Consider the following 23,819-nt stretch of genomic DNA (forward strand, 5'->3'; position numbering starts at 1 on the left):
TTATATTTGGGTATGATACTTCACTACCCAGAGGATACAAGGTCACCAGGTCATCTTTAACACATCAATTGCAGTTACTGAACTGTGCCTGCGAGTATTAGTAAATAAATATAGATTTGAATTTACATGTTATATACATATATGATACATCACGGGCAAAATGTCACCAGTACACAAATATATATATACACACAATTTGTACAGTTTTAAGCTTACTGACTTGTTTGTTGTTTCTTACTGTTATTAAGCAGTTCAATAATTTCTGGATTAACATATTAGCACCTTGCAAATCATTGTGGCAGGGCCCTCTTAAAAATGGTTCACAACAACAAGGTCTTCTCATAATTTTATCACAGTACACACATCATAGCAGATGTAACTCGCATGGTAACTCGATGAATTTTAACTCGATGAATTATAACTCAATACATTGTAACTCAATGAATTATACTTGTTGATCAAGTTCTCATCCATGCCTTTTCGTATATCATCTCACCACGACTGCATGCACCAAAAGCAATGTCCTGAGACTTTTCTGTAACAGTTTAAACTACATTCTGCCTTTCTATGAAGAGCATTATCATTAGTTCAACCCGATTCGTTTTCTGAGTGATTTTCGTCGACTTAAATCATACTTCAGCGACTCCTGGCTCGTCATCGTCTAAGAATACATCTTCCGATCCTTCGGAGTGCTCGCCATCCATCAATGGTTCCAGCGCTTTGCCTCCGCTTGACGACTCATGATGCTAATCGCTCGTAATCGCCGCTGGCTTCCGCTTTTTGATTTCGCCTCAGTTTATGCCCAGGTAGTACATGTAAATTGGTAGGCCAAACGACAAGATGGAAAGGGCCAAGAGGACAATGTTCACCTAAAAAAGACAAAAATTGAAATAAGATGGTATTTAAAAATCAATTGGTTACTCAGATGAATATATCACATTTTTAACCAATCAGAAATGGTGTTAGAGAGACATTAACCAATCAGAAATGGTGTTAGAAAAGCAGTAGTTCTCAAGGTGGTATTTAACCAATCAGAAATGGTGTTAGAAAAGCAGTAGTTCTCAAGGTGGTATTTAACCAATCAAAAATGGTGTTAGAGATGCAGTAGTTCACAAGGTGGTATTTAACCAATCAGAAATGGTGTTAGAGATGCAGTAGTTCACAAGGTGGTATTTAACCAATCAGAAATGGTGTTAGAGAGGCAATAGTTTACAAGATGGTATGATCTTTCTGTAGCAGACTATAAGACTAGACATATTATAACAATTTATTTTATTAGCAGACAATCTGGCCTACTAATTAACCCCATGTGCACTACCGGAAGAATTATCTGCCTCTAAGAACTATTTTGATTGGTTGCAAAGGAGGCTATATCATGTATTGAACCAATCAGAACCAATTAGCCAATCAGGGGCACTGTAAGAAAGGCAGAAGCGCCCATGGGGTTAGCAACAAAACAGAACCATTCATCACTAAGGAAACTTGAGGGATATCAAGGTCAAGGGTCAATTACTTTGAATGGTTGATTGATCTTGAAACTTCAATATCACTTCCCTTTTGCCAGAGACGGGAATACAAATGGTCTGAAGTTGAAGGACTCAAGGACACAGCTTATCCCCGCCAACTTTGATTGACAAATTTGCTTCAATTGTCTATAGTGATGATATATTTGGCCGTACTTTGAACAAAGACAAAATACATATTTGACGATAGCTTCTGAATACACTCAATATTTATGCCCTGTGGCAATCATTTGGCTATACCTGTTGAAATCCATACACCCCTATGGAAGACATGACAGGCTTCCACACAGGGGGTGTGAATTTCAAATGGGGTTACCTAAATGAGTGACTCCATTTAAAATTCACACTCCCTGTGTGGAATGTTAATGTCATGTTTTCCGTAGGGGGTGTAGGCTTCAACTGGAACAGCCCAGTGGCTACTGTATAAACTTTTTTATTTGTGCTCAGAGGTAATCATTTGTGAACCTGACCCAACGATCCTAAAACAATGCGGCCAGAATTGAATTTCAAGAAGAACAATAAATACGTAGCAAGCAAGCAAATTTCCTGGTCTGAAATTAAAACGTCTGGGTCAGGTACAGTCCTATTGTATATTTATCATCTAGACAACAAAGATTCTTATCTGGTTTTCGAAGTACATGCATGACTATCTGGACAAATATTTGTCTTTAAGAAGTGCCTTTACCCTTTACGGGTATTCCAGATGAAATCCATACACCCCCTATGGAAGACAATACCTTAATCTCCCACACAGGGGTGTAGATTTCAAATGTAGTCACCTATTCAGGTAACTCATTTGAAATTCACACTCCCTGTGTGGAAGATCATGCCTTATAGGGGCGTGTGGATTTTAAATGGAATGGCCCATAGTATCTTTGTGTTATTTTTGATTATATAATTATGACGTGATCCGACAGAACGAGTCATATGTAAAGTTAAAACAATATTCATTATTATAAATTTTGCTTTGTTGCAATATTTGATGTGGAGTTTGTGACAAATGCTGAATCAATTGAATAAATTCTGGTTATATTTTGAAAATTGAACATTCCTTGCAGCATTATGGCTCCTATTTATGTAATCACATCACAAATTGTACTTCAAAAGTCTTAGCCAATTCAAGTCCATTATTTAGTTATGAAACAGAAGGGATCCCAGCATTTTCCCTGAAATTTTCAAAATTCCATGACAAATATTTCCACTTTATGACTAAACATATTGGAGAGAGTATTTTGTCCAAATGTATTCAATGTCGCCATTTTTCTCTGGTGGGCAATGGAGGGGCAAAGGGAATGTGTGTTTTATGTGGGGCCGCAAAAATCAAGAAAAATTCTGAAAATTGGGCAATTTTGGCCCAAAATAGTGAATTTTCTGTGATTGTTTGTCCCAACAAAGGGGGGTGATGGCAAAGTTTTCCCTGAGTGACAGGGAACCCTGAACATTTTGAAATATAAAAGAACTTAGGAACAAATGCATTTTCATATAATCCCTCATAGTATAGTTTTTTTTTCAGGAAGTGAAAAATTAAACCGAAAATTATATTGCTACCAACAGGTCTGATTTAGCATTATATGCCTTTGAACTGAAAACAAAGGAACAGACTACTCACCATAAAAGGGTCACCACCTAACGAGTCTTCAATAGCGATAAAAATAGGGTACTGTAGTAATGTTGCACACGCAGAAATCATGGACTGAAGACCAATAAGACTACCGACTTGGTCGGCAGGATACCTGTAGTAAAGAAATCAAAGCAGATAAATTAGTCACCAGCTGTATCAATTGTTCTTTCTCTTGCATTATTTCTATCTTCTTCCTTTCTTTCTGTCTCTTGCATTATTTCTATCTTCTTCCTTTCTTTCTGTCTTTGATACTTTTTCAAATATTCTTAATTTCTTTGTTTGTTTATACCCAGGTTGGTTCTGATGCATGTTCAACCACCATTTTCAGTCTATCCAAGGTATTTGACATTGAAAGCAGAGGGTAATAGAGATTGCCAGTAAAATGCCTTTAGAGCAAGTTGTTGCTCCCCGCCCCATTTTCCAGAGTGGTATTGTGTCATGGGGTGGGGTGATCCCAAATGGAAGTTGAACTTTTGAAATATTCCACCGAGATTGCTGGAAAAAGTGTGTCTTTAGATCAAGCTTGGTATCTGGCATAGTTCATAGGGGTTGGGGGGAGGGGTGAATGCAAATAGAAGTTTTAATTTTTGAAATATTTCATTGCAATTGCCAGAAAATATGAGTGCATCTACATGTATATCTGATTCCAGCTTGGTGACATCGTCCTGCCTCTGACCCAAAAACTCAACAGACTGAGGACATTGACACAGCAATTGACAAGTGTCAGTGCTCAAATTATAGGAACATATCAATTAAAATTGGCTGATTTTGATGCATTAACCCCCTGAGCATTACCTGCTGATCTACCATTGCCTCTGATTGGTCAATTACATGATATTTTCACTTTAATCACCAATCAGAATGGAGCTTTGTAAATAATTTTTTTTTTCGTGGTGAAATTATTCTAACAATGTAACTGATTGGGCCAATTGATGATGAAAACTTCTTTTTGGCCAATCGGCAGGTTGTACTCATATGGGGTTAATGTTAAATACAACATGATTCCAATTATCCCCATAGCATTACCGCAACATGTCTGCTAATGAATTACTGCCCTTATACATGCTAACAAGATACACTCCTACAGGTCTAGTTCCTAATAATATCTAGCTACCTGCACTTATAGTTTTTTTCCAAGAACTTCCGCAAAGTTCACATGACCGTTTTATTAGTCTGATTAAGGGTAATAGGATGTCCCTTATGCAACTACATGATGGCTATTATAGGTTATCTCCTCACATAGTGCAGTGACCAATGCACTTATTGGAATGTTTTATTATAGCACACTATCAACATTATACCATGGTGGGGGAGTGGTGGTGTGTGGGTGTGGGGGTGTTTTCCTGCCCACTGGAGACACATTTTTTTTGTTTTTTTTTTTAGCTAATAGTGACTTCATGACAACTGGGGTCGTCCACTGTTATCAAATGATCACAGCATAACCCCCATTCTGAATATGCTAAAAATTGTGTTTTTACAACAGGCGACCTCTAGGGGGTAAGGCAGATCTCTCAGATTAGGAAATTTTGTTTAAAATGTTTGAACAAAAATCTGCAATAAGTCCCAAACATGAACGGTTTTCTTGTCCCTGGTTAGCCACTTATTGTCCCAAGGCGACACACAGTGCTTACAGGGTTTGTGGTGTGTGTAGGGGGGTGTATGTGGGAGGGTGTGTGCATGTCTGCATATTTCGTGATGGGGTGGTTATGCTATGAATACCGCTATATATTGTGTACTTACGTAATTGCATACAGCCCACAGCATGCCGAATGTATGAACCCACGAATGATTGTGTGTAATACAAAACTAAGAATCTGGAAAATACAAAGACATAAAAAACAACAGTTTAATTAACATAATAACTATGGTAGGAAGGCTATTCCATTTGAAATCCATACCCCCTATGGAAGACATGACCTTAATCTCCTACACAGGGGGTGTGAATTTCAAACAGGGTTACCTGAATGGTTGGCACCATTTGAAATGTACATCCCTGTGTGAGAGGTTAAGGTCATGTCACGTATGGATCTCAACTGGAATAGTCCATTGCACAAGCTGGCTTATACCCTGTAATGTCTGAGTGGCATGTCAATCTACTCTTTACAGAAGAAAAGTGTTATTTTCTACGTAAGTTTTTCTACATAAAAATAATACTTTCATTCTTATGTAATTATGTCCAGTTTTTTATGGCCATCTTCAGTAAGTTTAATCATTTCGCCTGTGAATCCAGTAAACATGACAGACACAATCCAAACACTTGCTATTTGAAGCTGCACCTAATGAAATACGCAATGACTTGCTGCCAGTAAAAATACTTTCGTTAGCCCCATTGGTACTACTGGCTGAATTTATATCCGCCTCTTAAAGAACAAAGAGGTGTATTGAGCCAATCACAGACATGGTAAGAAAAGTAAGCAGAGATCTAAAAGCTTTACTTTGATTGGTTACTCATATAATGTGCTTATATCATGTCATTATAATGAACCAATCAGAAGTACTGACAGAAAGGCAATAGAGAACTCACCTGCACTTGTAAATTTTCAACTAGTACTGTTGCTCCAAACAACATAAGTAATGCACTGGTAATCCCAAAGGCCAAACTTCCATTAATCAGTTTTCTGATTTTCAAATTCATTGGAGGTTTTATACTCCAGTCCTCTTCTGAGCTCACCCTCCGTGATCGGAGGCTAGCAAGACTAAATCGGCGTACCGGTCTATCGCCGGTGCTCAAGTTCCTTACTTTCTCTCCATCCTCCGATTTTAAACGGATATTGCCTAAACTCATATGTCGTGTTTTTGATGGTGTTCTTTGCATTTTTGGGGTGAATAGTCTGATATAGGTTCTGTTGGGACTCTTCTATTAGGTGAGTTTTCCAGTGATTTAATGTTAGCAAGACTCAAATGCCTTGTTTTGAAGCCACCATTTGTAACAGTTCCATTGCTATGGTTACTAACGCCGCCATTTTGAACAGAACCATTTTCAAATCCTTTGAATGATCCCGTACTTTGGTTTCGCATACGGCCAAGCGATGATGTGCTATGATTCCGTCTGACGCCATTCTGAGATGACGCATTGGCAAGTGAGTTCCTTCGTTTCATTTCTTTCTCTTTACGGAGATTTGCGAGAGTTTCTTTAATTTTATAATCCATGACAGCACCAATCAGTGGAGAGGTTACAAGGCACATTAACTGCATTATGCCAAAGAAGTACACATATTTGTCAACTGAAATAAACAATAAGAAAATAGAAATTAGACGGTTGGACCTAGGCAAGAACCTCGAGGAATACCTTTAGTTTAATGTGAACTTTTTTGATATTTGATACTAAAAAGAAGCCCGCCTGGCAGAGCATGAAAAATTGCCACTTTCACAGAATATGATTCTAAAAAGGAACCTGATTGGGCTTCTAATGACCAGACACAGCAACCCACCTGTACAAAAAGGAACTCAATTGGGCTTTTTATACCAGACATAGCAACCCACCTGTATGTCGATCACAAAAAGGAACACATTTGGGCTTCTTATGACCAGACACAGCAACTCACCTGTATGTTGATCACCATCTGTGAGTCCCATCAGCATTTGACTCAAAGACCCAATGAAGAATAACAGTCTGAGCTGAACGACACACATGGTAACGAGGCTCAGCATATAGACAGGTGACCAGACTGACTTGACTAATGGCAACACTGCTTTCTTGATCACTAGTAATGCACCATTCTTCTTGGGTTTAAAGTTCACAACTGTTGGAAGTCTGCAAAAGATTAAAAATAAAAAGTTTATATACCCGTCATGTATCTATATCGCTGGAGATATCATTATTTTAAGTGAAACAATGAGGGCTAACACAGAGTTGTTTGTTTCACTGTGCCGAGTGACTGAAATCAGAGAAGATATCTTACCCTTCCCAGAATCCTTTGCAAGATCACCCGACTACATCAAATGGCACTACTATTACTTTGTACAGGTTCCCTTAATTTTCATTTTAAGAATAATCTGGCTATATGTGGGTTCATAGTCCCAGAAATAAACATTTTGCAAGCTCTGGATGTGTTCTGTTCATCAAGGTGGTGGTCAAAATCAACCCATGTTGCACTGGATAACAAATCAGTACAGAAAATTTAACAGAAATGAATGTGCCCAAAACCGGGGGGTTACTCAAGTTTGATTTTGGTAGGGGTGTGCCGCTGAAAATTTGAAAGTGGACCCATATATATACCAATTTTTCAAGAAATTTGGACCCATTGATATACCACAAGTCAACATTTTCGGCCAAATTTCACCCAAATTGTCTAAAAGGCCGAAAATGCTACCCATATTTGCAGCATGTCCCCCTATGGTCATTTGTACTAAATACCCCCCTGGGACCCAAAAGAGGCTGAATTTTTGAAGAAAAGTTCCTCAACGAACTTCAATTCAGTTTACCAAAAGTTCTGTCCATGAAGGTTGATGAATACAATGAACTTGAACTCTTGAGTAAATTCAAGGGCTGACCATTTGCACTTAATGCCAAGGCTAGGTTATTTGTCTGTCCAACATCTATTATACTATAAATAAAAAACCCTTTAAAAAGGGATGTACCGGGACAGGAATGATTTCATGTGAAGATTATATAACAAAAAGTAGATCACAGTGATTCCTTTACAATGTACCCTAACTCATCCAAGTTTGTGCCATCAATTCACCTACACCTTTTATAACATTCCAGAAATATTTGTTTTATTGTATTTTCTTTTTAAAAATATAAATATACAGTAAAAATAATTTTTAAGTGTAAAGATTGTGGTTGTTTGAACATTTTGAGCCAAGTTCCATTTGTTGCTATTCTTTCAACATCAGTCTTTACGTTGTTACATAAATTAAAAAATTCAAATGTGATCCCTTCTACATCCTCAAGAATTTCGGAAGCTAATTCATTGGCGATTTTGCCCAATAGTTTATGTTACACTCTGTTTTGTATTCTCTCTCACACTATACTTACGTCAAAACTGTCTATATATAGTATAATTGTGATTGCACAAATGAAATTTGTAAAAGCAAACAACATTCGCATCTTTTAGTATAGATTAATTCATAACAATCTGGTTTGAAAATTTAAACACAGAATGTTAAACACTATATCAAGAATAATTATTTTTGGAATATATAAACAACAAATATATTATAGGCCTACACATACTGAAACCCAATGCTATTGTATTAATTTTGTTTATAGCATGGTTAAAGACTAGTGATATAAACGTAGGAACATAATTCGTTACATCTGCACCAAAGCTACATTCAGTACTGATTTCTGATTTTTCTGTATATCATCATAATATTATAGACAACAAGAAATGTCTTTAAAAAAGACAACGCAGTGATTAAAGGAAACATGATGGATTTGCCTCGGTTCCGGAGCCACTGATTTAAAAGTAACAGGTTTTAAAGGCCCATTCGGCGATTTGCTCATTTGGACGATCGTGATCGTGAGTCATCAAAATTCAGATTTTGGTACCTTTGCATTGTCATAGATGTGCTAACATAGTAATTCAGCTGAAAGCTATGTATTTAAGACAAAACTTACTTTCGCTGGAATCACTGAAAGCACTTAACTTAAGAGAAGTATAGAATAAATAATCTTTGAATGAAAACATAACACATCTGAGACGAATACTGAGTTATATTCGTCTCCGCTTAATGATTTTGTCACTGCAGGTTTGTCTTCAATGTTGTTAATGTTGTTAATTAATATTAATTGAAAGGTCAGCACAGCATTAACACTCAATGCCTAACAAAACTGAGATTTTGTATGAATTGAGTTACATGTAGATGCTGTAGGCCTATTTGACTTCACTTTAGTATATTCATATAAAGACAAGTAATTTAAATAACCAAGGGCGGGGGAACCGGGGGCAGGGGGGCCAGTGGCCCCTCCACTTTTTTGACTGGGGATCTGCCCCCCCCACTTTTTAACCCATAATGTGCTGTGTGTAAAATGTCTGGGTGAACATAAATAATCAAATCTCTATTCTAGACCTTAACATGCTTAAAGAAAGTGTAAAAATTATGCACAAAATGGCTTCAATTGGACCTTCATTTTGCAAAATTTTCCAACTCCCCTGTATTAGGACACCCAACACTAAAAGCAATAATTTATACAATTATAGGGAAAACTTATCCACGAATGGCTTCAATTTGGGCCTTCATTTAACCCATTTTCGAATTTTCAAACTAAAATTGTACACAATAATAGTGCCAGAATGGTCCACCAAATGGCTTAAATTGGGCCTTCATTTTGCAAAAGTTTCTCACTTCTCAGGGGGCACATCCCCTCAGACACCTGTGTCTGTGTCGCAAAGCCTGACGCTGATAGCGCTTCATGCGCCATTATTTTATTTTTACATCACCCTGACTGCCCCCCCACTTTCAACATCGTTCCGCCGCCCCTGGAAATAACAGGTTGCTGGAATTGAATTTGTAACAATTTGTGATATCTGGTTTAGGGCCCAAGCCGCAAATTTGTAATTGAGATCAAGGCAAAAATATGGTGTAGGGGCCAACAAAAATAACATTTAAGAAAATGGATACTACAAATCATCAGAACTCTACTAGAACCAAGCATATTGAAGTATGGCGGTTGCCCGGTAAGGGTCACTCCCATTGTGGCATGTACCCATCCGCAATAATAAAAACGCAGCATAAACGGGTACTTTTTTTGTGGGTAGGCGCGATCACGCGCGTTTAGTGTTTAGGGTGTAATAAACATGAAAAATTGGGGGAAAGGTAGTAAAATTGCAATTGCTAATCGCGGAAATGAAATTTAGGGTATGAAATTTGATACAAGGAATAAAATCCCTGTTTAGGGTGTGAAACAGGCGCGTGTTACCTGTTTAGGGTGTCGTTTTGGCCAAGGGTTAAATCCTTGTTTAGGGTGCTTTCAAAAGTTGATTATCGCGGATGGTGTACAGGCGACAATAGGAGTGCCCCCCCCCCCTCCGGGAAATGAATTGTGAAAAATGCTTCCTTTGTTCTGCATGATCAGATTGTGTCACATATTTAATCATAACTTCTGGAATTTCACAGACTTTGTATTGGGTTCAAAGGGTTGCTTTTAAATCAGTATACACATAACTTAACGGGAATCACAAGAATGTGGTTTTTAGTTTTCTTTAAAACAGCATTTTTGGAGTTATGATACTTTTTATCTGAGTAACACTAACAGGTTTGTAAAATAGGCCTACTTGAAACTATAATACTAACATAATACTAACAGTTCACATCGGGGTTCACATAGATGAACGCGCTTTATAAATCATGTGTGCACCGGTAATATAAATAGGCGATGCACATAAAGTAGCCTACAGTAATAGATTTTTGTCAACTGAAAGCTGTGAAAGCACTAGACCCTGTAAAGGTCTATAATTATGCTGAAAGCAGCATACAGATAACGTACATGTCAAGTCCACTGCGTGAGAGAACATGCACAACTTACAAGGCCATGCGAATGTTTACCTTGGTGATGCTACAAGAAGCAATTAGTGCACTTGAGCTTGGGTTCATAAAAATCTTGATAACAAACTCGCAGTAGGCCTATGCACTGACGTGCTGACCTGGTCAAGTCATTTCGCATGGTAACCTTCTATATTAACCCCACTACTCCTTTAACCCCATCACAAAATGTTACGCCAGCCGTTATTCGCTGGTTTCCCGAGACATCACAGTGATCACACGTTGTGTATAAAACGAGAAAATAAGTTTACTCCAAACCCGGAACAACAACCGGAGACAAAGACTTTTTCAATTCACATGTCATCCACGCGTGCAAGCTGACCGCTTGACATTATCTGAACGTTAACTTAATGTCCCTCCACATTAAAGCAAAATATAGTCCCATGACAAACATTTCCTCATCATTCTTCATTATCTTCTTTGAATTGATTGTCAGCTTCAGTAGACCTATACAACAATTGTATACGACAATAAAACAATTTAACATTTCCCACAATTATTATTACTTGACATGCATAATTTATTGCACGTGTCTGCAACTCCATGTGCATGTCCACGTGACTTTGACCATTTCACGTTTACTGACCTCTATAGCTCCATGTCCCTCCGCATTAAAACCATAACAAATAGTCCCATGACATAAATTCAGTCATAAATGCACGGTTATTTTCGAAATTTTACTGTCACTTTCATTGACAACAATTAATACAACAGTAAAATAAAAATGTCAGCGAAAATTTTACTTGACATGCATTATTTCTCTATCTAAAACAAATCACTTTTCGATGACGTCATATTAAGTTATCCAACTTTAACTATGCCTTGCGCGAAGTAAAGTAGCGGGGCTAAACTTTTCGAACAAATACAATACACTAGGACATATTATTACACGTAGTACAATATTTGCCATTTGCGACATGCCTGGACATTGTGCAGATTTACAAAAACAAATGTTTCAACAGTTTAAATATATACGCATTATATCATCAAACGCAATCGTGCAACTTCATTTTACTGGAACTCTACTATCACTAAGCCTTATCAACGAACTTATGCATATGCAAATGAGCCCAATTCTATACAAAATTGACACCACGCATGCGTCTAGCTCAGTGAAGAGGCCAGAGAGTTTCTAAAAATAGTGTGTTTCTCAAAATAGTATATTAAAATGAATGTTTTTTTCCAAATTATCGTACACAAACTCAACGATATACAACAACAATTTTACATAAGTCAATCTTGTTATACATAAAGCTACCAAACACAAAAACAATTTCCACAGTCACAATTATGTGTCAAATAATTATATTTTATCCCCAGCAAATTCCGTATTATATCCGCCTGCGGAAAAAATATATGAAGTTAATCAACTTATCCAAAAGAAGGTAATTGTTTATCATGTGTGCAAATAGCTTTTGATACCAGACTTTTGATTAAGGGCATAACATACACCCTCTTCTATCCTAACATATTATTATTATCATGTGAAACTCCTAAATGTAGAACCAATTGTCCTGCCAATTATTCTCTATCTCCCACCAACTGCCAATTAATTTTCATGTGTAAGTTTTCTGGAATAGATGTGTAATGACATCAAAACATTTTCATTAACCTATAGCAAGATCGCTGCTAGATAACCTTGACCCTGCTTGAAAAGCACTATGACATGATGATGACCACACACTGACACATTTACTGAGTATTTTATTGTCCCCTGCACTTTATACTCTAATAAGGTCAATGTGCATGGTAAGAGGACCAGCGAATTTGCCCAATTTTCAATTTAGAAAGAAAGTTCCTAAAATATATACTGATTTTACCTTAGTCATGCAAAATCAACACAAAACTTCTGCTTTCTTCACACACCAATTTTGGTATTTCTATTTGCTATGACAACTTGATCATTTTTTGACAATATTTTCTGTTTTATTCATAAACTATCAAATAGAAAGTTAGAAACAACAACAAACTTCAACCAATTAATAAGTACCGTGGCCAGCTTTGCTGGCCCCGGTACAATAACATGGCATAGATGTTTATTAGATCAATGAGGAAATACTAGAGTCACACCACAAAGGCTGGACACAGAGATTCAAACTCAGATTGTGATCAGGGATATAATAGAAGCCAGAAATAATGAAACTAGTTCACATCTCAAAATTCCCATGGCCTATAGAGAAAAGTCATTGTGACGTCAACGCTGCCATATTGTGGGTACAGAGTGCCTTGTTGCTAAGATCACCGTGTTGACGCTTGACTGAAGCGGTGCGTCACACGCTGCGACTTCTGCGTAATCGGGGGCGTAATGTCTAACACTTGACATGCAGAACAGCAGTACCCACAAGATGGCGGATCCCGCGGAAAAGGCTGACGGCCTCTATTATTGGTTAGTATAATTACGAGCTGATCTGACAATCTGCATGTCAGTTGAATTACCCACTGCCTGTGATTGGTTAGTATAATTAACGAAGGCACAGCCCTAGTTAAGCGATGCTATAATTTACAGCACAGTACTTCAGCGGTCTGCCAATTTTACGCAGTTTATGGCATATGGGGTATTGAATCACATCATCATCACATCGGCACCTCATTCGCTGCAAGGTCAAGCTGTGTAGCAATGTCGGGAGCAATGTGTGCCCTAGTTCTTTTTGAATGATAATCAGACAGAGCAGAAGTAATTTGCTGAATGGTATGTAGCCATTCACAAACTGCGCTTTTTTTAGTCCCAAACTTACAATTCCTGTGAGCTGTACATCTTGCTGTTCTTCCTGTTCATATTCTGGTAGACAATAGGGAAGACGTCTTCTTGCGTCTTTTCGTTGTTCACACTGAGACGACGTCCTACAGTCTGTACCATGTTATTAAACTTCTGCCCTGTTAATTTATGATGCACACCTAAGATGTTCCAATGAATTCTGGGGAAGGAAAGAACAAAAGTAATCATACATTAATGATCTGCGTGCTAGCCATATAGGCTTCAACGTAAAATGTCAAGCCACTGAACCAAAACTAGGCTTGTTTATACTCATTTTAATGTATTTTTCATTTGGCCAAAATTGCAGAACCCCTTGCAATCGAGTTAAATTACCTCGAGTTTAACCAGTTGTGATTTGATGTTGGGCATGCTAAGAACTTCTGATCGATACAGCTATGTCACCAAAATGTATTGCTTCACTGGTGGTGGCGTACGATTTACACTACAAGATTCCTATTGGGGCCACCTACACAGGTACACTGTCGCTAGCATTCCTGGCTGGTACTGTGCAGTACCAGTTAAGTTCCAGTGCAGTAACCATTGAAAGCCCTGCTATAATTGGTCTACAGTGAAAAATCCATTTATGGAATGAGGACCTTCCGTAACTAATTTCTATGTTCTTCTCACATACTTCAATTTACACAACCCACCAAGAAGGCCCCATCTGCAATAGCTACCAGATGGCTTATTTTTAGATAGTGTACTTCAGAAATGGTCAAATATCTATAAGGCAGCTATTGTAGATAGGGTCTTCTTGCACTGATACCTCTAGTCCTCACCCAAAGGTAGAATAGCTGCCAAATATTACATTAGTAGATTGTGTACAATATAGAATTCAGAAATGGTCAAATGTCTGTATGGCAGCTATTGATTTGTACTCACCCAAAGGTAGCATCTTCAGGATCCGGTATAGGTTCCGCGGGTACATTGATATAACAATTAATAATAACTAATGTACATGCGATGGCCACGCCTGTGAAGATTTGTTGTCTGGTGAGCCCCAAATCATAAAAAGCCTAAAAAAATAGAAAAGAACATTATTTCATGGTTAGAATGGGCTATTCTTGTTGAAATCTATATGCCCCCTATGGAAGACATGACCTTAATCTTCTACACAGGGAGTGTGAATTTCAAATCCTGATCAGGTACGTGACATTACACTCGATGACGTGTAGGACAACCTGATCAAACCCAGCGGCACCAGGGGCAGAAATTTTCCAACTTCGGTGACGTCATCTAATGTGATGTCACCTGATCAGGTTGGTCTCTAGCCATTTCCAAGATAAACATCAGAGCTAACAACATCGGCTGATGACAAAGAAGTTCCTCGAAAGGGAAAAATAAACAATTACTCTTAAATATTTAACAATTCATCCGTTGTGTCAAGTTTGAGGAAACTAATATGCTGAAAAAGTGATGTTTGGCTGTAGATCTTTGGTTGTCTCGGTTGTCCGGTGCATGTTTTGGTTGTCCCGGGTGAACGGACAACCAAAATTTCGAACACTGATGATGATATTGATAACAATGCTGACCAACAATTATCAAGGTGCATTTTATATTATTTTATAACTTACTTTTAATATTAGAAACAGGATGGCAGCAGATGCATATGACCCTATGTTGAGACTAATGACTGTGGAACGTTTGGTGCCAAACAAGTTGGCAATCTGAAATAAGAAAATCAGTTATGTGAGATAAAAATCAACAAATATTGCTCAACAAAATTTCTTAGAAATCTCCATAGAAATCAATTATAATGAATTTCTCCCTAAATTTTACGTTTGGTGCTGTACAATCCAACATTGCCAATTCTCTCAATTCCAACACTTAGTGAACCCCCCATCAGTGGCGTAGTGTCAAAGGGGCACGGGGGAGGGAGGGGTATGTGCCCCAAATCGGTTGCAAAATTTAGAAAATCGCATAGGAAAATGGTCAAAAACAGCTTGTGTCCCCCAGTCAGACCAGGTGCCCCCAATCATGGATGGTCGGTGCCCCCCAATATGATAACCCACGCTACACCACTGCCTCCCATTTAACATCCACACTAATTGATACAGAATCCCCCCCCTGTGTAAATATTGAACGGTCCCTTACCTGGAATGATGTGAAAGTGTGTATAATACCACCGACTCCATTTAATGACACTGCAGGGTATAGCAGCCATGATGTATCTACTGTAGCCCAACCAAATAATAGACAAGAAGCGATGAACATTGCACTGTGGAGAACAACAATGTAATCATTTTATGATGGGTGTTGCATTATAAAATGATCCATCTGCAGAGGGAGTATGTTTTTCAAATGGAATTGACTAGGGTTGATTATTCTGAAATGCATACTCCCCCTGTGTATGGCTTTTACCATAGACCCTTCAGGGTCATCTGCTTTTACCCAATCTTCTACAACTGGAGCGAGTATTTCAAATGGAGGTTACCAAATTGTTGGTTCTATTTGAAACCCATACTCCCTCTGTGGAAGACTTTAGCTAAATCTTCCATACGAGTAGTGCAGATTTCAAATGGAATAGCCTAACTATTCTTAAATGAATGCTCAAATTTCATAAGTCATTCTAAAAGTTTGTTAGCATATCAAATCTGCCGTGATCCTTGTACTCTATAAAATGGGTGTAGTAAATAATGTGTCGACGTGATTAACGTGAAGATAACGAAAAACAAATGTATCTCACAAAATGACATTGTTCCATGAAAATAAATTCATTGGGGATTTTTATAAGTGATTGACTGCTGCCCTCAGAAGACATCTTACACTTCCCACAAGGCATTTCTTCCATTTCAATTTTCTGTACTGATTTGCTATCTAGTGCAATGTGGTCGATAGTGACAATATTAAGTACCCTAATGAACGGAGCACATCCAGATCTTGCAAAATATCGAATCTGTAGTGCCCTGGGGTCACTCCCATTGTGGCCTGTACACCATCCGCGATCATGAAAACGCGTAAAAAGGGCCGTTTTTTCGTGGGTAAGCACGATCTGCGCGTGTAACGCCGTTTAGGGTGTCAAAAACATGAAATATTGGGAAAAAAAGGTAGCAAAATTGCAATATTGCTAATACGCGGAAATGAAATTTAGGGTATGAAATTTGATGCAAGTTTAGGGTATTGTTTTAGCCAAGGGTTAAATCCTTGTTTAGGGTGCTTTTCAAAAGTTGATTATCGCGGATGGTGTACAGGCCACAATGGGAGTGACCCCCCCCCCCCCCAGGGTAGTGCCATTTGATGTAGTGAGGTTGCAAAGGATTCTGGGAAGGCTTTTATATATTTCTTACAGCATTTCTGATTGGTTTATTATGTGGTAGTCAAGCTCAATCCAATTCATCAGCATCATCCACCCCTTCTTACCATGGTGCTGATTGGCTCAATATATCATAATAGTCTTCTCGTAACCAATCAGCACTGAGGTAGGACCCATGGAGTTCAAACACCACTTGGTTGGTAAAAATAACCCCCGTATAAATCAATTGAACAATTTGAATTTACGAAAATCACCAGCCATAAATTGCGCAATTTTGTCAAATTTGCAAAGTAAATTGATGTGACATCTATTTATGATGCAAGACAGACAGCTAGCCCAGTATGTGAATTAGATCTGATTGCATGTTTTCAAGAAATCATTAACATGTATGCCTATTTGCCTACACATTTTACTTGCACCAAATTAATTGCATAATAGCGGTTTGCAAAGGTATTGTTCTTGGGATATCGTACTTGCCAATCAAGCATCTATAAAAGCTTGCAGTACTTCTTTATTCTCCATAACCTGAGTAAGTGTGGCATCCCTATTTAATGATGACGAGCCAGTCATTATCTTATCAAACATACTTGATAAGTAAATGATTAAATAGTTACAATGACCAGCTTATTTTTATCTTATTTCCCTTATCGTGGTTGTCTGACACTGACAGTTCATCAGTATGAACTAAAATGCACAGTACTAACAAAGCATGTATAGTCTTCCTGCATTCAAGTTCGGAGTTTGACCACATGGGTGACATTTGCACCGGAGCATGTACCTGGCCTTGTGCTCGACACTTTGTGGTTCAAATTTTAGTTGGCACAACAAATAGATTAATCATATTTACATTTGATACCAAAACTTGGTTTAGGACCATCATCAATATTGTACAAATTTACTCATTATATGAGGCCATTTGCACTTGATTCAAATCGAGTTTCCCCGTCATCCGCCCCTGTTTAAAATTCATGCTCCCGTTATTGAATTCATTATTGCGATTTTTCAAAAATAGAAAGTGTTTTGAGGTAAAAAACATCCTGAATTTGTACACATTACACCTGTTAGCGCATGCCACTTTTTTCATTGGGTAAATTGTTACCACGGTTACCATGTGTTTCATTCCGCATTTTGACTGATAATGAAATTTAGGAAAATAATGAATAATGAAAAAGTTACCTCGCTTGTTTTCTGTTCCAAATGACAAGCAGAGACAGAGAAAGGAGAATTCTTTGCAAAAAAGTATAATTGTTTCATTCGAATTCTCTTGAATTTTCCTTGATTTTGACAATTTTTGCTGAAGGCCAAAATAAACAGGGGTGATAAAGAAGATAAATTTGAAACAAAAGCATCAAATTAGTTGTAAAAAGTTTTTTTGCATTGCAAATATCAAAATGTTTGCAAATTTATTTAATTTTGGGTTGTCTGCAACTGAATACCATGAATAGTATCCTAGCAACCAAAATTGTGCACCAGGTTGACATACCTTCCTAACATTCGTAGACTTCTGCACCCAAATTTATCCATGACCGCACCAATGAAGAATGTCAGCCCACTGAGTAAGAATGATCCTACAGTAAAAGCCAGGTTCATGCTAGCATCTTGTTCTCTGCACATCAGTAGACCGGTCGACCAGTGTCGACCCTCACCACCTGTGTCGGTTGACATGGGAACAGTGGAGTTGAACATGGAAGCAGTTGACATGGGGGCAGTGGAGTTCTCGCTGATTGGAAATGGTTCGCTGCCATTGAGATATTTCTTTTCGTCTGTAAAAATTGAAAAAGAAAATGTCAAGAAAAGTTAAGTGGGGTGCATTTTTTAAGGATGACAGCATATCAATTTCTAAATTGTGGGATAGGCTTTTACGACAGGAATTCATTTAGTGGGTTTTTAGCATGTTCGTCGTCGGACAAGTTTAGAAATGTCAAGCTTTCGTCAGGAGTAGCTCTGACTTCTTCAGGACAAAGTACCTAAGAATGAGACATGTAGGCTGCCCCATGCCTACTGATGGCTCTGAAAAGAGCCGTTCACTGAAGACTGCCCCTTGTCAACAGAGAACAAGCAGATCTCGCCTATCTGCTAATTTTTAAGGTTTTGGTGGCTCTGAAAAGAGCCGTTCACTGAAGACTGCCATTTGTCTACAGAAAACAAGCAATTTCTGTTGACAAGTTTTATTCATGTTGAGCCATTCCAGCTGAAATTCATACACCCTCTTTTATAAATCACCCAACACAGGGGGTGTAGATTTCTCCCAACACATGGGGTGTAGATTTAAAATGGAGTCACCCATTCAGATACTATGTGAATGAGTATGTACTATGTAGCGAGTGTATGGATTTCAACTGCAATACCTTAATCTACAATTAAATGTGCTTCGTAATAATTAAGGCTGATATGATGGTATTATAACGATGACACACCCATAAAATATCATGGAAATAAATTGGTTAACTTTGAGGGCTACTAATGCACACAGATGCTAAATATATATTTAGAGTTATATGCTTTAGGTGCATGAAGATGATGAATCAGATAATCCAAGCTAAGCTTCCCTGTTATAACAATTTCATCAATTTAATACACTTTTTAAACAAAAAGGTGCATAATTGTATAGGAACTGATTAATCGCAAAGTACATGGAGAGCCTTTATGTTGCTCACAATGACCAACATAGGGAAGCACTACATTTAGCTGGACACCTGCTATAATGGAGTCAATACGTGCCAATGCCAATAGAAGAGATGTGGATGGGGGAATCCAATGTAATGCTCGGAAACCTTACTCAAGTTAGGTTTCGGAAATGAGGGTTTAATCAAGGCCTACTGTTTAATAATATATGACCGGATAAAAAGGAATTGGTTTTTTTCTTCTTCAGCTTTTGCGTTGTTTTCATTTTAAATTCTTTTGGTAGCATTATTTCTTCGATTTCCAACCTTGAATAACCAGTAATTTCGAGTACGGTATATAACTTTTGACAGAGCAAACAAAATGATGTTGATAAAAATGTCGCAATGAAATTGTATAATAGTAAAATATCTTTTACCCTTTACATTTGTCAAATGTATCTAAGTTTACGATATTGCACTTTAACTGCATTCCTCATTACCATGGTAACCATTTTGAACTGCTCTTGAAGGTCAGATTGGTAAATTGTTATACGATATATTTTTATATAGATATAATGTAAATATAGAATTTATTCATTTGTACCTGCCTTGGTATAGCAAATGCATGTTTTAAAGGGATTTATAATAAACTGCATTTCAGTGTCTCTGCACAATGACAAAAAACATACTACCTGCAGTACTTGGATTTAGTAGCACCGATCATACGGTGCTCAATGTTATGCTTTATTGATTTTACAGGTGAAATTGTCATAATTGCAAATGACTAATTGACAAAGAGCTTTGTTTTCAATTTCATTGAGATGAAAAAGGGAAAAGAAAAGATGAAACAATCAGGTTGTAGTCAAAGTATGTTGATAGAACATAGACAATGAGGTGAAACCAGGACGGTGGTGAAACTATAAGGTTTCATAAAATTAAAAATATCCAAAAATAGCTCAAAAGGTATATTTTTGAAAAAAGATATATATAATGTTGATTGGTAAAAACATGAAAAAGAAGGAAAGAAAAAAGATTGAAGAAATTGAATATGATTGATTGATTGATGGATCAATGACAATCAATCAGAAAACTCCAATATTGGTGGTTTAATATCAATAAATTAAAAAACAAAACAAAAGTTCAAGGATGTTGATAGTGTTCTCAAAATTGACAACAAAACCATGAAATTTAAAACCTTTTGTTATTTTATTCAGCTGCATTTTCACTTGTTGTTTCCAGTGTCCAGGTATACAGCAAACATCCATGCATCTTTGACCCACCACTCAACCTTTTACTTGCATCAAAACACAATGTAGAGTTAAAATACTGTACTGAACATTGATATGCAAATTAAGACCGCACTATTGGACCAAATTGGGGGTGTGTTACTGGGCAGAATGCCATTCTGACCTCCGATTGGTCGATGGAGCCATAGAGATAAAGCACTAGCACTGTAAAACCATGTGCTGCAGATAGGCAATTCGATACAGGAAAAGAACGCAGGGGATCAGCCAAATTACATGACAAACAAGGCACTTTAAAAACAGCTGTACTGGGAGATTCCTAGTCTTTATCGAAGACTCAATTCCACTCAGTGTTTCTTTGTACAATGTAACTAAGTCTGTGGTATAGGTTATTATCCTATTGAATATTAATTTATCAGCTGATTCACAGCGGTTTGTGAATGGCTATTTGGCTTGTGTTTGACAGGCATAAAATTAATACATTTTCTTCTCCAGGGTATGTAAATACAGGCAATTTTTACGGGTCTTTAAGTTTCATGCTCATCACAGCAACCACAAAAATGAAACCGTGTACAATACCGGTGTGTGCGCCTAGTAGCCTATAGGTCTGTGGAGGAAACCCTCAAACCATGAATTTTACAAAAACAAGCAGAGAAGTTCGAAATCGACAACCTGCGATACGAAAATGACCACTTGGATATATTTATTTTTCTCTTATTTTGTGCATTACTAGTACCCTGGAAATTTAAATGCCTTTTAAATACTGTACACCATATTGTTTAGTTGTCACATGACTGTTGATAAAAAAATCAGGTTTATTTTTGTATAATGATCCTGGGGACTGAAATAATGGGAATGAGAAAATGTTAATATAAAAATATCGAAAGAATTGTTGCAATATAAATGATTAAGTTTATATGCTGCCTGAAAAAATCAGATCAAAGCATGCAAGAATCTGCCTGGCTAGCCAAACAACCTGTGTGTTTTAGAACAGCTACAATTTGAAGGCTTTGTGCAACAAAGCCGTATCTCCAATATTAGCTCCCTGGGTAATGTTGTGTACATGCCTCAAGGAATTCATATTTTTTATTTAATACAATTTCTTTAAAAAGTCATCCTCTCTATGCAGTCTTCTTCAGTTTTTAGAAGAAACTTTGCATAATCGGAATTACCTTCTTTGAGCCCTGGTTGTGTATCAAGGCCTACAAAATGCAATCTTGCTTATGAATAACATTACCCAGACGAGCTAAATGGAGATATGGGGCTTTGTTGAACTGAGCCCTCGAAATTATGCATCCACTTTCTAGTCCAACATCCTGCTATTTTTAATATTAAAGACCTGTATGATTTATGGCTCCTTTTAAACACAACAAAACGGGCAATTGCGATTCTCAAAACATCATGAGATTTTACAAATGCCACGTTTGCTCAGGCCGAGGACACATTATGCGCAAGTTTAAAGACAGGCGAGTCAGAAAAACAGGGAGTTAAAATAGAAAACAAAAGGTGTCTCCTCAATTGTATACATTTTATAGCTAAACCCCTGAAACATAACCGGAACTTTGTCAAAATATTGAATAACATCAATGGGTGTCCATCCTGGTTGGGATTTTTTATTGAGTTATTCACTTTTAGACATTTTAGCCAAATGCCCCCCTCCCACCACTTTCAGTGCAAGATGCATTACTTTGTTGCGGGGTGTCCTAATCTCTCCCACTCAAGCACCCAAGCAGTGTAAACATTGACTGACTCACTTTAACAGAGGGCAACCCCTAAAGCCTCTCTATCGTGCCTCCTCTAGAAATAAGTAAATGTCAATTCCAAGAAATTTCATTTATGTGGAATTCTTCGAAATACTGCCAAATATTACGCACGTTCCCATATAATTAAGTATACAGACCCCTCCTATTGAGAAAGGCATTAACATGATTCCAAGAAAAACGTTCCTGTCAAATCCACTTCCATCAACCATCTCAGATTTCTAAATGAATTTTCTCACATTACATTCTAGTATAATAAGCTTTTATTCCTTTGCTCAAGTAAACATTATATTCAATGAAGCAACCAAATTAAATGAATTTTCATCTTACATTCCAGATTTTTCTGAAAAATCCTTGAACAAGCTGAAGTGGTGTTTACACACATGGTAACATGCCACCCTCTCCTTATGAATAAGTAAGTAGGTTTCCTAGAATTCGCTGTGCATGGCATGAATTTACATCCCTGGGGGGAATTAAATCTTGGCAGCATTTCATGGTTATAGAAAAGGTTGACGACCTCGGTGTTGTGTTGTACTGGGAGTGGGATCTGTTGTGCAGTGAGCATGTGCATATCAGATGTTTGGGGGTTCCCCAGACCTTTTTGGATGTTTTGGTCATTGGTGATGATTTATAGTATGGCCATTTTCATGATTTATAGCCATCTAGGGCATATACATCTATTGTTGTTAATCATGTTAATGCTGTGTTGTGTTGTAATCTATGGTGGGGTGGGTGTGTGTGTGGTGAGAGTTTGTGTGTGCATGCGTAAAACGGGGATACATTTCTGAATTTTTACCGTGTAACTGGGGCTACACCTGCAAGCGGGGATATCCCTGGTTGACTTTTCATGCTAAAAGGGCTATACAACCTCCCTAGAGGGCGCTAAATGCTTTATTTAGGCATATGGCCTGCATAAGGGGGGTGATATCTCCTATTGCATAGTACAGAATCCGACCAATCTGATTCCATACTATCTAACTGGGGATACACACACATGATTTTTTCCAGCAAAGTGTGGATTATCCACGCATTCAATGCAACATAGCATAGCGCATTTGCATAGTCACGGTTTAATAGTTTACACATACATATCCCCGGTTGGCACGTTTTACAAGTAGGGGTGTGTTTGTAAACAACAGTAAATGAGGACAGATCAGTGTGTAACCGTGGTAACAGTGGGCAATCAGTCTCGGGTACTTGAAACGTCCACAGTTCAGGACAATGTTTGTAGATAGATAGAAAACAACATAAAATTTATACATTTAACTGGGGTTCCCAGACCTTCGATTTGTTTCGTTTTTTTGTTTTGGTTATACAACACTTGTTGCCCTTGGCGCATCTTTGTTGATATCAGTTGAGATCATCTTTCCTTGTCACTCTCTGGTATGCTGATGATTGCCGGATTGTAGTGTTTATGTGCGTGCGCTGTGCATGCTGTGGGTGCAGGGCAACCCTATTTGGGATTCCCTCAACCTTCTGTTGTTGTTGTTTTGGTCATGCACACATGATTACAGGGACTGTCACACTACAGTACATGTGTTATATAATCCCTGGTTATTATGATCCCTG

At 37.7% G+C, this 23,819-nt stretch overlaps 1 protein-coding gene across 1 annotated transcript in view; it reads right to left on the reverse strand.

Annotated features, from left to right (window-relative positions):
• LOC140168548 (large neutral amino acids transporter small subunit 4-like) overlaps positions 1-23,819 on the reverse strand; it is a 40,496-nt gene continuing 16,677 nt past the window's right edge. Inside the window, 12 exon segments of the mRNA XM_072191948.1 lie at positions 1-800; positions 803-869; positions 3,133-3,256; positions 4,885-4,958; positions 5,669-5,935; positions 5,938-6,368; positions 6,690-6,898; positions 13,371-13,550; positions 14,273-14,406; positions 14,965-15,057; positions 15,485-15,608; positions 18,127-18,406. Coding sequence (XP_072048049.1) covers positions 739-800; positions 803-869; positions 3,133-3,256; positions 4,885-4,958; positions 5,669-5,935; positions 5,938-6,368; positions 6,690-6,898; positions 13,371-13,550; positions 14,273-14,406; positions 14,965-15,057; positions 15,485-15,608; positions 18,127-18,406 — 2,045 coding nt within the window. The 3' untranslated portion in view covers positions 1-738.

The sequence above is a fragment of the Amphiura filiformis genome, chromosome 13, assembly GCF_039555335.1.
Source record: "Amphiura filiformis chromosome 13, Afil_fr2py, whole genome shotgun sequence".
NCBI lineage: Eukaryota > Metazoa > Echinodermata > Ophiuroidea > Amphilepidida > Amphiuridae > Amphiura > Amphiura filiformis.